Here is a 19,398-nt window from a genome sequence, read left to right on the forward strand (position 1 = left end):
AACAAAAATACATGTCACAGGCTGCTTTTTCTCAAATGGTCTCTGACAAGTTCGTCCAATTCTTCAGATAGTACAGCGAGAAGTTTTTGAACTGGAGCAAAGTAAAAACACCCATAATTTCCCCCAGATCCCCCCTGCACTTTAATCGAAGTGCATAATTCCAAAAAAAATTAGGACCAATCCATTGACTGATTTCCTGTGCTGATTATAGCTTCTGATCACTACTACAGCCTATTAGTCCTAGAATAGATTTGAACTAGAAGAGACTACAAAGCCAGAGAGCATCTAAAGTGGTATCTCTACAGACATCTATTTTTTCTTTTCAGGAAATTACTCATGTTTAGACCTAGCAAAGCCTTTGTAAATAATCCAAGACAATTGCTGCAGTTCCTTTATGAAGAGAATAAAGTTTGATGTCCTTCATTTTGGGCCAGGATGATAGCTCTGCCAGTTTTTCCTGCAATAAATCTTCCAAATTGGCACCTTTTTCTTGTTGTCACTTCCATTGAAAATGCAATGAAACACAGCAGCCAGAGTTACATATAAGTCCTGAAAGCTTTTATCTATGCTTAAATCAGAAAAGTACAGATAGAAAGTATTTACATCATTTCTATCAACAAAGCAGCATAGGTATCAGTTTTGGCTTTGTCTGAAACTTGTTTTCTTTGCAAAATTTGGAAAGAATACTGTGTAGTAGCTTTTTAAATTTATTTCTGTTCAGATTACATCTCATTGGCCAAGTAATCTGCATTTCTATGTTTCTAGTCATAATAACACTTGAACACTGCACCAGTAGCTAAGACAAAATGAACGGATGTATAGGTTGTATCACCGGATGGGAGTCACATCAAGCATCACAAATCCCTTAATGTCTGAAAAATGGTTGGAAACCAAGTCCACCTGAAGCTGCCTTGTGCCACTCTTGTAGGGAATGATCTCAAACTCAATTGTTGAGGACTCCATGGGGGCCATTCGTGCCACACTGAAAGAGAGAACGTGTTTGTAAGTTCAAGCAGCAGAGAAATGCTCGTCATGTATTCTTCAGAGTTCCCAAATGTAAGACAGCATGAAAAGGAAATGTCAGCGTACTTTACTGGTGTGGTTGTATGCTCCACAGATGGACATAGCCTACCATGTTCACAGCCCCCTCAATACTAGACTTGAATTTCATGTGCAGTGTAAGTGAAATCTCAGTAATTAACATCATTATCCACCTTCTCCTATCTGTCTTTTTCTTTTTCCTCTCAGTTTCTTGGTGCTAACTCCATCAACGTACATATTTTGGAGATTTTAAAAATGTTTCCAAAATAATAACCATAAACAAGATGGGAGAACAATTTCTTATCAGTATGATATCAGTGGATGTATTCAAATATTTCATTATGGTATATGTCCTGGCTGTTTAGTAATTTAGTATTTGATGAAAAAATGATACCATCACTTTTCCCCTCATCCTTCAAAGTTTTTTTTTGTTTGTTTTGTTTTTGTTTTTTGTTTTTTTTTTTCATTTTTCAGACTACAAAAAGTTGTTTTGAAATTTTTGCTCTTTATGTAATCCAGTCACTAACTACAGTGGTCCAACTTATACGCGAATTAGAAGCAGGCCATCTCTCCACTCCTGGACCATTCTGTAAATCAAAGTTTGGTAGAAGAGGTGCAAAATATTCCAACTAGATACGGAGAGTGCTAGCATGATATTTTGTCCAAGCTTACTGCAAACAAAAGTCATGGGTTGACAGAAGCTTTTTAAAAACACAACTTGTATTCTAGATTTCTCACCAAAGTGAATGAGTTATTAGCCAGACATCATTTACATACTTGATTTGGAGCTGTTCTTTGAGCAAGCCACTACCTTCTGCTCTCAGCACACAGTCTGTCACTGTTTCAGACAGTGGGTTGGTAAATGTGACCTGCACATTAGCAGCCTTGTGTACCACTGTTGGACCAAAGACCTACAGAGAGAAAACATTCTGCTCAGTCACAGCATTAGTCACACTTCTTTGTCATGGTTTTCTCTTTTCATTTGTATTGCAAACTGCATACCTTCTTAGGATCTCCTAGATAGGGAGGAGTCAGGGATTAATCCATGTATCCATGTATTTTCAGGCATCAGAGTGCAGAGCTTGACTCAGCCTTCCAGCGTGGCTGAGGAACAACAAACTACTGTAGAATCTACCATTCAGTCCTTTTTAACTAGGCCAGAGTATGGTGTTACGTCTTATGTAGTGTATAATACTTACGAAGAGTGATAACAGAATAAGAATACAAATATGAACTTGGCAAATATGGCTAACTACTATAGGCAGCTTAGGTGAAATTAGGTTTAGTTAGGCTAAATGGAAGGTTTAGGATTAGAAAACATGAGAGGTGTGACAGAGGTGGGTTGTGGCATCTCAGACAATAGAATTAGAATGTGAAATAGCAAATAAATGTATTCATTACCTTATTCTGACTGAGATAACATAGAATTGGCATATCTGGTTATCTTCATAGGTAATAATAGTGTTAATTAACATAATGGAGAAGTCCAGCACCCAAATTGCATTTGTCTGTCATTGAATGTATGTTTATATACAGAGGTTTAAATCAATAGAAATACAAAACCTTTTTGAACCTTGGTCATTAAATTGAAGTAATTTAATTCAAGTGTCTGTCCTGGTAAGGTGACCTGCGTGATACAGTACAGAAGATTTTACACAAAGTCTCTCTAGAGCTTGGTATTCAGAACTCACCAGAACTAATAAAAAATCAGTTTTTTATTCCTGTGTATAACCTTCAATGTCCTGTATGCTACTGACAGAGTGGTTTGAGAGGTCTGATCTAGTCTGGAGGCTCTGAGATACTCAGAATTATCGCATTCCTTCTAGGTTGTTTACAATACAGTAGGCAGATAGGTAGCATTTGATTCACAGAGCTGATGTAGCATGTGAATGTGCTGAAATGTCCCAAATATTGTTAAACTAGTTTATGTGGATGTGATGGGCTGTGCAAACCCAGGACTGTTCCTGGGCAGACACAACACAGGGTATTTCCTGTAGACTAAAAATTGTTTTTTGCCTATTGTACAATGTTTGTCGGAAGTCAGCCTTAAGTGGAAAAATGTCTACAGTTTAACTACTAATCATACAGAAAGATGCTACAGAAGGTGGAAAGTGCCACTTTTCCTGATAAGGTGAAAGACTATTCTTGAATATTAATAATAACTAGCCTCGCATCCCCAGGCATTACCAGCTAGCCAGCTAGTCTTTGGTAAAAATCAGGCTTCCTAAATAAAATCAAAGAGAATGATCAGACTTCCCTGACAAAAGTGTAGACCTAGATATGGACTAGATCTTTCTGTCTTTGTCTGTCTGTTTCTCTGGAGACAGTCTTACCTTGTAACCCTCATGATACTGAGACATTTATCACTGCCATGTCACCAAGCACTGTTAAGAACATGAGCGCACAGCAATGTCTTGGGGAGGTTTGCTTTTCTATAGTGTATTTCATTTCACTTGTGTCATGCGGCTTATTACTGGAGCAACAAGATCAAATCACCCTAACATACGATTTCACTTTGCACATCCCTTCTCATGAGGAGTAGATGGTGTGAAGGATTCTGGTTGCTTCTTCTCAACATGTCTCTCTAGAAACACAGAGGAGACTAGATTTTACCTTGATGGTGAGAAAAGGATCCTGAAGTAGAATATCCTTCTCCATTAGAAGTGAGGCTCCCTGTCTGACTTCACAGAGAGCGGTCACTAGGATCTTCCTGTCATCCATCAGAGCATTTTTGTACTGGGAGTAGGAGATCTTGAATGGAATTTCTTTCACTGGAATGCAAATAGAAGCAGAAATTTCCCCTTTTACTTTCTGTGTCTAAGTACCAAGTATCTTTAATATACCTACATTTTAGGGAGAAACAACAGTATCACCCTGGGACTGTACATTTGTGGATGTTGGAAGCTTGTAGACTGGAATGACGCTCATAGGTGACTTCTACTTACATTCACATCAAGCACTAAATGATCAGGTACAGGTCGGTAGTTGGACAGATCTGAGGGTGGATATTTGTGTCAACCCCTGCTGGTGGTTTTCTCATGAATCTGAAGCTGGGAATTTCATGTTCCGTCCTTGCAAAGGAGGCAGAATTGAAAACATGGCCTGGTTTTAATACCCTTTCAGATGCAGCTGTTTAGCCCCTTCCTGAAAGAGGGTGCGCATTTGATATGTGTGCCACTGAGGAAGGCAATGGTTCTCAGTACACTGAGAAAAAATCCTCATCTACTGCTGGAGTAGTGAAAAGAATTATATATCTTGGATTGGTTTGGGAGGGTAGTCCCATTCATCCGTACTACAACTCATTTTTCAGTATTGTCCATATAACAGCAGAGCAAAAGGCCTGCATCTGTGGGTAATGTAGCTGTCAGTGCAATTTGTAGTTACTGTCCTACTGCTGCAAAAGAAATATAAATATTTCTCCTATTACTTTATCTCTGTACTTTGCCTATGGGGAGCTGGTAGCTGAGTAGTCTCTGGTGTATCTCTTAGTTGTTTTCTCTTCGCAAAAAATGTCACAATGTAGAACTAATAGTGGCTGTGCTGAGTCAGACAAAGGGTCACCCAGGTCAGTATCCTTCTTGACAGTGTCTAAAAGCAAATGCTTAAGACAGGGCAAGTATGTATTTTTCTCTTCTCCCAAATAGCCTTAACCTTCAACCATTTGTAGGTCATGCACTGCTTGAGCCATTCATGATGTCTGTGATCTGGCCACAAACTAGAGCTATATCTTGTCTTGAGCTGTAATAAAATTAAAATTACCTTCTTCAGATCCAAGTTGAATAGACCTAGACCATTGCAAAATCTCTGTCTTTGGTTTTCTTGTGTAGAGAACAGCTGAAGCACTCAGTTTAACCTTTATGGTCTTGAAATCTGTGATCAAGTTCCTCAGTGACAAGGTAAGGAGGATATCCTGGCCAATTACAGGAGATGCATCCAGGTTCAGCTTCCCTGAGATAGTAGGTTTTCCTGTGGGCACTGTCATATTTTGTCTCCGTGCTACTGAAAATCGTCTTCTACGTCTTGTAACTTTGGTTCTTCTTCCAGTGCTGCTCACACCGAGCAGCTTCAGTGCTTTTTTGTATACTTGCCTTTCTTTCAAGGATCCTGCTTTAAAAGATAACATGGTTAAGAGATCTCATACATACTAGACATAGTGCAATCGTGCCAAAAGTGCTCTTAGTAAATGCAGTTTGGGAAAGCTGAGGAGGGCAAAAATATATGAGAGGAAAAAGTGAAGCCTTACCTAAAGGCTAAATTTGACAAAAAAGCAAATGAATATACCTGGCCACAAAGACTGGAAAGTAAAACTTGGCCGTTAGCTTTAGCTGGTTGTTCATGGATGCCTGTTAGAATGTGTTAGCAGTAGAAAACTCCTGGGAGATCTCACTTCTGCGTAAGCTGGGTCAATTGCCATCTCCTCTGAAAGCAACACTGAAAAAATCCTTCCTTTTGCAGAAACTCTGCCCACATAACTCTCCAGAAAGACTGTTACCGCATGTCATGACAGAAATATTCTCACCACCTGATCAGGACTGCTGGGACAGAATGTTTTGCATGAGTAGCTTTGACTGTGTATTAAATAAATCAGTATTTCATCCAGGGCCATAACATATTTCATAACAGGGCCATAACATTAAATATATATTTAATCACTATCTTCTGACAATGAGTCCTGAGCCATTGAAAATTCACACTTTTTCAAAAGAAGCAAAGAAATTCAGTGAGTGTCCAATCCAACAAAAGCCTAAATCCTTTTAACTTCTGACCATTGATGGCAAAGACACCTGTAATAAAGAATTTACCTTCTGGATATTTGTAATTATCAGTGACATCCACCCGGGAGTTGGTGCCCACGGCTTTGGTGCTGATAAATTTTCCAATCTTCCTAGTATTGGAGTAAATTCTCTCTTTTCTTTTGTTGCTATAGTGAATCCAAGTAACACAGTCAGCATTCACTGCTGCAAACACAAATGAACTGTCATAATCCAGGTTCACATCCCCTTCCTTAATGGCTTTGGTGGAGGCAGGGCCACACTGAAATATGCCTATATTAAGGAGAGAGAAGTTAAATGACTACCTATTGTGAAAGATTAGGTGCAGTCCACAAATCCTCATGCTGACAGAAAAAGGTAGTCACTCTAAAGACATGTTTGGATAAAGTCCGTTGTTTCTGGGTCTATACATTATGGTACAACGTGTCCAGAAATTCCACATACATTTTCTAGCAAAAGGTACCGGCACAGAGGAGGCTGTAAGGCTAAAAAGGTGTAGCTAACACTTTCTGTGATGTGTGCTGCGTGAATTCTTCTAATCCTCCAAAGCTTGCAGGGCTGTATGCTAACTTGTCAAATCAAAGGTGAGGAGAGGATGGGAGCTGTGTCTGAAGTACAGTCAGACTTATGAGATGTGAGTCATCAATGCCGCATGTGCATTCAGAAGAAACAAGAAGTTAAATTTGGTAATCTGAGGAGTGGGGAATAAGAGGCAGTTTACCTGACATTTGGAAGGTTTTAAATGGCTAAATAAATTAATCTTTTGATGGGGCTCATCAGATAAGATCAGTAAATTTATATCTGTATTAGCAAATAAAACCAAAGCCAGAGTGTGAGCCCAGGTGGTCATCCACACTGTTTACTTGCTAGCAAGATTCTTAGTGATTTTTTTTTTTTTTTTTCCCTTGCTAGTGTTTCCAGCAGGCTGTGCTGTATTTTTGGTTGGTTGGTTGGTCTGGGAGGGAGAGTTCAGTGCTGTGAACAAAAGTCATTCTATATCACTTGGTTTCAGAACCAGAGAACAATTTGTGGCCCTTATTATGTAGTTTTGTACTTATATTCTATGTTGTTGCATGTCACAGGAACACCGTATGAATTACCTTCCTATCCATTCCAGTGTGTCCTATAAAATATAGGCTAGGGTCATATGGCATATTTTCTTTTCTGTTGTAAAATCCTTGGTTCAACCCTGTTACTCTAAAACCCTGTAAGCTCTGAAATTTTTACTTAGCACCTTACTAGATGGATTTTTAATTCGTTTTGCTGCTAAATCTGTCCAATGCAAGCCAGCAAATATCTAATGCCAGCAGTGTGCTCTTGCAGCAAGGAAGGCAAACAACATCTGTGTCCATATTAGGAAGTGCATTGCCTGCAGGTCAAGGAAGGCAATCCTACCCCTCTAGTGATCTATTGGTGAGACCAATTCTAGAATGCTGTGTCTAGTTCTGGGTTCCCCAGTACAAGAAATACACGGACATAAGGGAGGAAGTCCTGCAAAGGGCCACACAAATGATTAAGGGATGAGAACAGTGACTGTTCAGCCTGAAGAAACTGGGCAGAATCTTGTCAATGTGTTTAAAAATATGGTGGGAAGGTATAAAGATATCAGAATCAGACTCTCCTTAGTGATATCCAGTGAAAGCACAAGGGTGAAAATTGAAACACAGAAGATTCCATTTAAACATAAGAAAAAACCTGTTTTATTATGTGGGAGGTCAAACACTGGAGCGGTTTGCCAGAGAGGTTGTGGAGTCTTCATCCTTAGAAATATTTAAAACCCAACTGGACATATTCCTGAGAAACCTGCTATGATTAACTGTGCACAGAGCAGAGTATTGGAGTAATCATTCACCAGAAGTCCTTTCTAACCTTAGTTATTTTGCATCATTTTATGAATTTGTGTAATATTTGGAGCTAAGGCAAGCAAGGGTGAGATGAATGAACTTAAGATGCACTTGTTTTTGTGTTGGCAGAGGATCAGAAAAAATAAGATTTTGAATGCTGGCAGGAATCCAGAGGCTGACAGAGCGGTTATCCTGCAATTCTAGTAGCAATGTTTAGGAGTAACAATATCTACATCTTTTTATATTTACAGCAGTGTTACCTTTGCTTCTTTCCTGGGGTGTTGCATCCAAAACCTGCCATCCATCATAAAAAGAGCCAAGATCTCTTCTAACAAACCAGCTTTCATTCCAGACATGGAAATTCCTGTAAGGGAAGAAGAATAGGAAATCTCAGATTAATACAATTCATTCTGTGTTGAAAGACCTGGTACATTTGTGGTGCAATGCAAGAAATAACCCTAATGGAGTGAATGATAACTCCTTTGTAGAGAGACCAACTGCTGCCTCCTTTCTTGAGTACTTCATTCCCCCTTTTTTCCTGTTTTCTGGGTTGAGATCTCTTAGAAATACTGGGATGTTACATAAAAAAAAAAATTAAAAATATATTTATTGCAGAGTCAATTATTCAGATCTGTGTCACTCTTGTCCAAACAAACAGTTAATCTCTTTCTTTAACTTTCCTTTAGAAAAATTAAAGTTGTCAGACAGTAGAGACCAAATTAGAAGTTATATTTTCAAATTGTGTGTTGAATAACAATAGCACCAAATATCTCCACTAGTAATTCTTCAGAATGGTGAAAACGACTACACTTTGCATTTCTGAACGCTCTGTTCTGTTGATTATTTTGGTATGGGGTTTTATATCTTTGGGAGTATGAGGTAGGTTTTCAGGAGTGTAATGAGTGTAATTCTACATCTTGCAATTAGAGGAAAATATAATGGCAGAAATATTAAGAAAAAAATAATATTTACCACACACTGTCTTCAGTCAAGTGCAGGGTCTTTCCAGAAATGTCAATGTATTTATCAATACTCAGGTTTATATTCCTGTCATGGGCAGAGTTAAAGTTTGTAATAACACGGGTAGGTATTCCCAAGGATCTCAGAACTGCAATATAGAATACCAGAAAAGTTCTGTAAACCTATTTTACAGACATTTAGAAAGTATTTCTCCATTTTTCTTGGTAAAGCAGTCTCCTGTATATGCTTTTAGTGGGGAAAGAAACCCTCAGATATGGTACAAGGATGTCACATAGTCATTGTACACAATTGTTTAGAAGACAGTTCCACGCTCACTTGACATTGTTAGCTGCCGTGTTCTTTTTAAGATTTAAATTCACACATTTATTTTAATCTTTCATTCTTCATCTTGTTCTCTCCCCCATTCTCTCCCTGTATTTCTTTCTCTTCTACGTGCTTCTTTTTCCTCTCTGAGACATCTCTCAATTGCATTGTTTTTCCTTTGTGTTTTCCTCAAAGTGACTCTTGTCTCCGAGTGGAAACTGCTAGGATGAAATGCTTTTCCTCTCTTGCAGCTCCTTTTACAAGCCCTAAGCATTGCAACTCGTTTTTGTGTCCATTAGGCTAGACAAAACAGTAGAGAACTGCCAGGAGCCACACTTAAAAGAGCACTGTTTTTCTTTGATTTCTAGCTATGAAATACAAAACCTCATTTGTTTCTAGAGCCCAGCCTGGCAGACAGCTTTCCACCTTATGTGCTGACTGGTAATACTGGGCTGCCATACGACAATCTATGCCTGTATAAAAATGGAAGAAAAAGCCTTCATGCATATGTAGCAGAGGCTCTTACTCTCTCCATCAAAGCTGCAGCAGCTTCAACAATAACATCACAAAGTTAAAACTACAGAAATTCTAGTAAGCTTCCTTTCTGATAGCATTCTCCCTTTAATGTATACCTGTGCACATTACTCCTGCAAAGACCCAGCATTGGCCATAGCGGACAGGTTTGTATCTCCTTCTGTACCATTTTCGAAGAATGGTCACGCTTCCGCTCCAGTGCAAGGGGTTGGTTCCTGAACAGTACTTTCCATTCCACTTCCCTTCCACTACTCCCTTTTCATCATTGCTGTTAACCTGAAAAAAAATCCTTCTCATGAGAGAATTACAATATTTACAGTAAAAGGGAGAGAGGGAAACGGACAGAATCATAGAATCATACAATGGTTTGGATTGGACGGGACCTTAAAAGATCATCTAGTTCCAACCCCCTGCCATTGCCAGGGACACCTTCCACTGGATTACACTGCCCAACCCTGCTGTTGAACACTTCCAGGGAAGGGACCACCAAAACTTCTTTGGGCAACCTGTTCCAGTGCCTCATCACCCTCATAGTAAAGAATTTCATCCTAATATCTAATCTAAATTTGTCCTCTTTTAGTTTTAAACCATTAGTCTTTGTCCTACCACCAACCCCCCTGATATATTTCATCTCCTTGTATATCATATTACTGTTACATTGCTTATTCACTATTGGGTCACATTCTCAAGTCATTTTTATGGAAGCTACAAGAAGCATATATTTTTTCTGCATGTCCATGTATTGCAAATATTTGTAGAGTACATTTAGCTTGCTCAAACGTTTTAAATGCGTTTGCATGTATTCACACACATCCATTTTAATATCCTGCTAAGTGTCATATAGTGTCATCTACAGAAAAGAGTAAGTTGTTTTTTAATGATTTTTTTTCTTCGGTATTCCTACTTTCAGTAATTTTGTACATCTAAGTAGAGTTACTTACTTCATATTGAAATTGAAATTCCCAAAATCAAGTGCTGCCTAAAAGGGTGAAAAAGATCACGTCTGTAAAGGATCAGCCTCAGATAAGGAATGTGAAAAGGCATGTATTATTTATAGAATGAAAAATTTTTAATTTGCCTGGTTGTGCATTTGTAGGTGTGTGAAGATAGGGAGTTTTTGTGGAGAGATGTAACTATTTATTGAAGGAAATGCATCCAGGTCTCATTGAACGAACTCCCATGAAGTGAAGAATACTAAATTAACATATTAAATGCAGCCATACCAATACTAGTTTCGCAAAATATTTCATGCTGCTTTTGGTATTTGAAAAACAGAGCATATGATTTCAGAGTGGACATATACTTTCTAAATGAGTGAAAAGATCTAACAGCCTGAAAGGTCTTGGAAACATTCTTCATTCCTTCAGTTATGAGCAAACTTTTGGGAAGAAGGTCAATTAAACTTTTAGGGGCATTTTTTTCTTGAGAATAAAACTCTGTTTTAACTCTTTTCTACCTATTTTTGCAGGAAAAAAATATAGCACATTCTATAAAACAGTAAGTATTGTGTTTTTTGTTAGTGCAGCTGTAACTAATTGATCACTTTACCATAGCACTAATAACCCTGCTCACATAGATGGGATTGTTTCTGTTGGATACATCAGTGGATGGATCTTTGCGGTGGTTCAAGCTTCGATCCAATATAGCCAGAGAAATATCAAGGATATCCTCTTCAAACTGAAATCAAAACAAGCAATAGTATTAAAGGTTAATTTTATAATTAAAACCAAGGATTAATTCCATAGCATTTTTCCTTCTCTAAGCACAATGGGATGATGGTAATATAAGATTTTTCCGTACTGTTAAAGAAAATAGGGACAAGAAGAAAGCAAAATCACTAGAGTAATGACTCTCCATAGTATTTAATAACAGGCATGTTTACAAGCATGATTTAGGACCATAGCAACCAGCATTCATGAAGACATTGCCCAGGTATGGCCTGGTGGGACAGACAAGACCACTTCAGGACTGGCTCGGCAGGCTTCACATCCTCCCGCATGCTGTCATGTCCCAGAAGGTCCCCTCCCCTTCATGGTACAAAAACCTCACTCTGCCTCCACCTTATATCAGATAATCTGAGCAGAGGGGGAAAAATAATAATAAAAAACAATATTAAAAATTAATAAAAATAAAAAATAAAAAAAAAATTACTATGCATTAGAGTCACAGAGACACTGTGTTAAGCCCAGAAAAAAAACAGGGTGAAGTGTTATGCAATATGAATGTGGTCAGGCAAGGATGCCACCTGACCTCAGAGACAGAAAGCAAATTTGGCCTTGATTCATTAATTAGTATAAAAGCAGCCACATTGATTAGGAGGGTAAATAGTGCTGTGTGTGCAACTGTTGGTGCAGTTTTAAGTCATGAAGCATTCATTAATGGTTTTGACTGGCCTCACAAATTGCAGGATAACTGTGTGACTACAAATAGGCTGTAGTTACGACAATATTCGTAGCAGATGCATTTAGAAGGCCAAGGTGATATTTTAGAATTTCAACTTGAGTTGTTTCAGTTGAGTATATTTGGGCTATCCTTTCTGTATATTCTGACCCATTATTGGACCAACTATGTAAATATTTAGATGTACCAGCCTTGCAATAACTAGAAGTTACTACTGGAATGGCTTCCTTTGCCCTTCACAGGGGACAAGAAAGAAGTAGAATTTCACCACTTTGTGTAATAAAAAAACAAAAACAAAAACACCACACAGACACACACACACACAAAAACTAGCCAACAAGAACAAAACCAACCAAAAACTAAAATTAAAATCGTGCTTTCTTTCTCTTATTTCTTTTATTAGCGTATGCCAGACAGGGGAAACGATTCTAATGCTGCTGCAATGTATCAATAACTGATAAGTGTACTGGCAAGAAAATCAAAAATGAAAGAGAATAATGAACTCTTAGACTATGATATAATGACTCTCTCCCCTCAAGACCCTCATCCACTCACTGGTCTTATTTTCTTGTTTTCCTTGTTTACCTGTCCATAATTCCAAGCTTCTTGCTGAATATATTTTTCCAGTCCATGAAATATGATTCCACTATCATTCAGAACATACTCCTGTCGGTCCTTTTCATTAGCCATATAGACATCATCATCTAGAAGCAGAATGAGAAATGGTAGCTGAAATGATTGCTGTTTTTCTCTAACTGAAAATCTCACTTCAAGGGGACTTCTGGGGAACAGGTGAGGCTATACCCCTGTAATCATTTACAGAGTGCATAAAATTAGCATGAAGTTCCTCTGAGGGGAACAGTATACTCCTGTCCCTTTGCAGCTTCCCTGATCACAGTGTGTGTCTTACTAGTAGACAGTGAGTCACAAGTGAATGCAGTATCAGAGGAAAAAATTATAGAATAAATATTTGAAGTAATACCTTCCTCTAATTTCTCACTCAGTGAGCAAGAGGCTGCATTGGAGCACTGAAGAAGGATCAAAATCAACATCCCTGATGTTGAGGAAAAACATCATAATGCAGCTGTCACTGTCAGGTACATGCTTTATTGTGGCACCCAGATTTCCTGACTGATACAATAAGTTACCTGAAGGACATAAAACATTAAAACATACTTGGACACCAGGGATTGAAGAGTAACACGAAATGGCCCAGGAGCACTGATGAGAACTTGTTCCCAGAATCAATCTGGAGTTTGAGTTTGTATCGTCCAATGACAGCATTGGCAGGGCTGACTATCGTGAAGTTCACGCAGCCATGCTCACTGTGCTCTTGAGTTGCACTCCAGCCACTGGCACCTTCATCAGAAAGGTTAAATATGACCTTGGTCTGCTCTGACTCTGCTGGAGACGGTCCTGCCAGAGGGAACAGGAGACAGCAATTCTGAATGACAGCTGTGTGTGACAAGCCAGGGTCAGTGATGATCTCAATTACTACATTGAAGGATTATGGTTTATCCACCACATGCTCATTCAATGTAAAGTAGCTGCACTCCAATCCATAGAATCACACTATGCAGCCCTCTGTGTTAAATGCATGACCTAGTAAAGGCAAGTAGTCCCACAGTCACTTGAGACAAGTGAAGAAGCAAGCCTTGTCCTGAAAACCTCATGGTTGAAAGCTACATAGGCAGGATGCGCCACACACTGTAATATGCATTTCACTAGGTCAGTAGCTGCCTGGAGAAATTTTTGGAGACAGCTTTTTGGAAGATACAGTTGGGAGTCTTAGCAAATGGGTCATGTGGGCTGTTCCAGGAATAGGAAACACCTGAAGTTAATCAAGGGGAATTTGAACAGGTGCAATAGAGAATCAGGTGAGAAGACAAATATATAATGAAGGCCTTTGAGGGGGGTAGAGCTGTAGAAAGTTTAGGGCTCAAAAGATGAAGACATCTTGCAGTATTGTAGGTAGGAGAAGAGATATGGTGGTGGGTTTGCTTTGTTTTATTTTTGATGAGGATGGCCCATACCTTTCCAGTAATTATTACCTTAACTGTCTATTGCTTTAAGATATAGGCTAAGGTTTAAAATGGGGATTCCTAGGCCTAAAATAATAGTGAATCCTGAATGACAGAACAAGGCTTAATAAACACACAGGAAGCTCTAGTGTTTTGAGCTGGGATTACCTGTGCTTGCAATAAATGTGAAGTTGTCCCAAGGCTGTACTGTTGTTCGGAAGTTTAGGCTGATGGTGAAGGCCTGTCCTCTCCTCAAGATTACTTCTGTGCTGCTGTAATCAGATGTGTGATGTGCTGCTTTATTTAGCTTGCATTGCCAATTGATGTTTGCTATTTTCAGGGCTGGAAAGATGCAAGGCAACTTAATTGAAAACACTATTCCTTTAAATATATGCAACTTGTCAGCTTGTCTAATATAATCATTTCATTATAGCTGGAGTTATATCCTTTTAGGAAAACAGATAAATCCATGCTGTTATTAAAAAAATAAAAAAAAAAATAAAAAAAAAAATAAAAAAAATTAAAAAGCAACAACAAACAAGCTAGAAGAACAGCTAAAATATCCCTTCTGCAGGCATCTTTTAGAGACAGAAAAAAAAACACCCAGATAATTCATCTTTCATTTAAGAAACAAACAACTGTTGTATTGAAATAAGAATTTTCAGAATTTGAAGACAATGTTCTATTCTATATGCTCCTTTTCCATGGGGATCTCTAGTTCCTACAATGCTGTATGGATGTAAAAGGAGTATTAAAACTCTCATAAGAAAGTGCATGTGTGATCTTGCAAACAGTGTAGGATAGATGATGAATAGAAGGCTAGTGTTATCATTGTCAAGCTTGCACATTGTTTTGTCATGTGTATTGTATCTCAGTTAATTTATAGACTTGTTGCTTGCAGTTGGATGTTATTTCACACCCTGGAAAAAAGATAGCCACCAGAACAGATGGTAGGATTAGAAGCTGCATATTCTGAGGCAGTGCTGTGGGCTGCTCAATCATATTGTTATCCACTGTATTGAAAATAGGATACTGAAGCATAGATTACAAAAGCTTTCAACCTTTCTCATTCACTGAATAATAATAAAAAACACAAACATTAAAAAAAAAAAGTAGATCCTTCTAAGAACATATGTGTTCAAGAAGTACCCTCTCCCCAGTATGATATTCCAGAGGAATTTCACTTGAAAACTTCCTGCTGAGACTAGAATGTGTTAACCCTTTGCAGACTAATGGTGCTGAAAGCAATGTTTCTATTGTTTCATTGAGCTGAGATACAGAACTTAGTTTAGCACCACCTTGTGTCACTTGGAAAGAGATTCATATTTTACAGCCCAGGAAGCCAATCATATCTTGGCCCGCATCAAAAGAAGCATGGTCCGTGGGTCAAGGGAGGTGATTCTTCTTTTCTACTCCACTCTTGTGAGACCCCCACCTGTAGTACTGCATCCAGCTTTAGGGTATCCAGCATAAGACATGGACCTATTAGAGCAGGGTCCAGAGGAGGGTCATGAAAATGACCAGAGGGCTGGAGCACCTCTCCTACATGCTCAAAGAGCTGGGAGTATTTAGCACAGAGAAGAAAAGTCTCTGGGGAGACCTTACTGCAACCTTCCAAAACTTAAAGTGGGCATACAAGAAAGATGAAGACCCCTTATCATGGAGCATAATGATAGAACAAGGAATAATGGTTTAAAACTAACAGAATGTAGATTTAGTTTAGATATTAGAAAGAAATTCTCTACTGGTGGTGAGGTACTGGAACAGGTTGCCCAGAGAAGTTTTGAAGGTCCCCTCCCTGGATGTGTTCAAGAGCAGGGTTGGGCATTGTGATCTAGTGGAAGCTGTCCCTGGCAATGGCAGGGGGTTGGAACTAGATGACCTTTTAAGGTCCCTTCCAACCCAAACCGTTGTGTGATCTGTAGAAACAGGTAGGGTTCTACTACAGAAATGGGGGGACCCAAATTTTCTGCTATGTTTGCACCAGAGTTATATTCTGTGACGCTTTGATATAGTCATATATATATAATTTAAAAAAATAAAAAAAATGAATGTACACATGCAGTCCTAAGTCTGCAGTAAGGGCCTGGAGCAAGTTTATTTACCATAGTCTATGAGCATAGATATATCTGAGTATTTTCAGTTAAATGAAGGGGTTTGTCTCTGAAAAAGTCACCTCGAAAAAAAGAATTCCACTGATAGGAATGTAACATTTGAGTCATATAAAATGTCTAGGAAGCTTCTCATTTGCATCACTACTTTATTTTCCTGGCTTAAATATGTTTAATTGAAAAGAACCTACAGCAAACGGTAATCCTACCATCAAGTCCTCTAATTTAGGAGTGAATTAGAGCACGTTTCTGAAGAGCACTTAGGCTCAGTGTTTGGAAAGAAGTTAGTCTTGCAAAACTTAAACCTTGTATATCTTACCACTGTGTATCCTAAACTGTACAAGTTAAATGCCCAGACTCTTCACAGATTATTTGAGAGCAAGGTTTATAAGACTGCTGAACTTGGGACCTATGTAAGCTGTCCAGGATTCATATGCAAGAAAAAGAGGTGGATCTTAGAGATCTACATTATGCAGTGACAAAAAATGTAGCAAATATACAAAAAATGTAGCATACGTACACTTAATAACAGTTGAGTCATAGTCTTGAGGATACTAGTGGGGCCTAATAAATTTTGGAAGATTTTCAGAGTGGAATGTCATAAGCAAAGATAAGGTGTACAGCAGAGTAAGAGATAACACATGAAGAAGGCTTACCTCTAAGAATTTACAGCATTAGTATTTTGGCGTGCCTTGAAAAGTTAATGGTTTCAGAGGTATTCCTAGTGAATATGTCCAGGAGATTAGTAATAAATATATATATAAAATAATGGCCTCTATATGTGACAAAATCACACTAAAACCTAATATTAGTCTTTGTCCATGTATACTTCAAATTTCTACTTATTTTGGTTTTTGTTAGTTTTCAATTTTAATCTTCTAATATATTTTTCTGACTCATTATCTTTCTTTTGGAAAAGCATATTTTCAATAATCCTGTCAGTGAACAATTGGAAAAACTACTAAAAAAAAAAAAAAGTAGTTTGGGAAAGTGATTATGCTCTAACGTATAGAGTTCGGGAGCGTGCTCATAAGCAAGACCCTGCAGAATTAATGTTAGCAACTGAAAATGCAGACCACTACGCACACAAGGTTCTTGTTTGCTAGCTCTGACAGAAAGCTGAAGCTATAACAGAAAAAAAAAATAATCCTAAAGACTAAATTGTAGATAGAGTGAGTGTGTGTGTGATATGACAGATCTATCTAACTAGAAAACTTTCCTGTAAGCATGGGAGTGAGAGCAAGTGTAAGGCAATACATAGATACTGGCACTGCACTTCAACCAAGGAGCACACAGGCCAACACACCCACTTTGTCGAGATGAATGTGGGAGTCCAGAGGCCATTGAAAGATCTTTCTGAAGCCATTTGTCAGTTTGGTGTTGGAAAAGGACTAAAGCCTGGGACTTCTGCATAGCAGTTTGATTCTCAAGTCACTAACCAACAAAGTTGCCTATATGGCAGCAAAAGCACTGTATAGAGCAGTTAATTGATATTAAATAAATAAATAAATAAATAAAAATTCTTATCTATTTTTCTGTTACATGAAAAAAAATACATTCAAGACACATCATACCAATAATAATAAGCATAAGTGAATAGCATAACTAATAAATCTGTTCATTTGCCAAAAGAACAATGAGATGTAATTGGGCCTGTTCCCTCAGCAAATATCACTTATCTGTATTGGAAGAGAGATGTCTGGAGGAATCAAGCTTTTTTTTTTTTTTTTTTTTTTTAAACTTACCTGCCATAAGGTTTCTTTCTTCTTTTCCACCCTTTTGTGTATTTCAGGCTATGGCTAAAAAACTGCAATAACTTTCTGAATCCTCTTCCACCAGCATAGGTGTAATGAAAGGCTTAGGACTCAGACTCCATTAAATAAGCTAGAGTTTATATAAGCAGGGTGTGACTTGTGGTAGCTAGTTATTGTTGTTTTAGTAATATACTACAAAAGCATCTATTTAGGACTGATTTAATTGCACAATCTTGAATCTAATTATGACTATTTAAAATTGGTGAATCCCTGAGGAAGTGTTATAAAGGGTATCCTTGTGTCTTAACTGCTAAGAGAGAAAAAAAAATCCAAATTGGATCAAACAAATAAAAAGTCCTTAAGGAGACTAAAGAAACTTCATTTTGGATAGTGTAGTTTGTGTCAGTTTAGGTTTCTGGAGACTGCAAGAACAGAGGGCAGGTATAGACAAATACCCTATGCATATTCTACAACAAGTGTATATGGGATGTGGAGTAATCAGAATAGATTTGTAATTTATGAGTGTTACTATAACTCAGTATCATCATGACTTTGCATGGCATAATCCTTTTTTAAAACAAACAAATAAACAAAAAACAGACCTGCCTGAAGATCTTTCACATAACTTCATGTAATTGATTCTTTCTTGAAAGCATACTGAGTTGTGATATTCTCATTAGCTGTTTCTGACATGATTACCTGTAATAGACATTTCTTATATAAGATACAATACATTCCACTGGGAAGGCATGGTTATACAGTCATTTGTGCATCAGGAGGTTCTATTACATACAGAGGAGTGTTTAGTGTCTGCCTTTGCTTTTAATCATTTTTGTTTATAATTTGCATTCATAATATATGTACATAATTTCTCTGTAGCTATTTGACATGGCATCCTGAGCTGCACCCTGGAGGAAGCTACAGAGTTGTTTTTCTGGTGTAAGCCCTGCCCATTCTAATTACAGACACTCTTCTCCACCCTTTAAGCTCTCTCATGCTCTCTCCTGCCTCATCTTGTGCCAGGTCTTATCTAGAAAAATTCCCTACCAATTTGTCCTGGCAGGATGTTGCACACCATTCTGAATTTCCATTGGACTGTGACTGAGGAGTAAGGGGGATAGAAGAAAAAAGGGTGATCCCTTATTTTCCTCACCTTAACACTTCTGCATTTTATATTTTGTCTCCGTAGCTGTTTCCTGTTTTGTTTCCAATTTCATATAAAGGTTGCATGCAACCAGAAAGGCAAGTTAGTTACCTGCTGCTTACATTTATTTTAGAAAGGGACTCTTAGAGTTTTCTTACAGTTTCTTGTGTAATTTTTTCAGTAAGAATTTTTAGTAGTGTCCAGATGTGTCAGATCCGAAACACCATCATTTGTCAGACACCAGATATCCATGTCTACCTCCTACCAGCTCTGTGGCTCAGAATTTTGGCATTATTAATTCTGCTTTAAACATTTTATAAGCAAGAGAACAAATTTAAATTCTCAAGCTTGGCAGAGACTTTTCTACACCATTATTGCATCACACTCTAGTTCTAAAGTATGTCTAGATAGTTACTGTGCCCAGTTAGCCATTAGCTTTTACAGCTCTCCCTGGAGAGTCTACATTAGCTGCGGTAATATAGAATTTCTGAGC

The 19,398-nt window shown here is 38.1% G+C and overlaps 1 protein-coding gene across 1 annotated transcript; it reads right to left on the reverse strand.

Annotated features, from left to right (window-relative positions):
- Positions 1–828: 828 nt before the first annotated feature.
- Positions 829–18,839, reverse strand: LOC311215335 (protein-glutamine gamma-glutamyltransferase 6-like; the record flags this gene model as incomplete). Its single annotated transcript, XM_084296439.1, has 13 exons — positions 829–982; positions 1,819–1,952; positions 3,655–3,812; positions 4,801–5,145; positions 5,844–6,086; positions 7,918–8,021; positions 8,630–8,765; positions 9,574–9,751; positions 11,024–11,152; positions 12,461–12,579; positions 13,052–13,291; positions 14,065–14,238; positions 18,809–18,839. The coding sequence occupies 13 exons, from the start codon at positions 18,837–18,839 to the stop codon at positions 829–831; spliced, it is 2,145 nt and encodes a 714-aa protein (XP_084152565.1).
- Between the last annotated feature and the right edge of the window lie 559 nt (positions 18,840–19,398).

The sequence above is a fragment of the Netta rufina genome (assembly GCF_964035555.1).
Source record: "Netta rufina genome assembly, chromosome: 16".
In the NCBI taxonomy this organism is placed as follows: domain Eukaryota; kingdom Metazoa; phylum Chordata; class Aves; order Anseriformes; family Anatidae; genus Netta; species Netta rufina.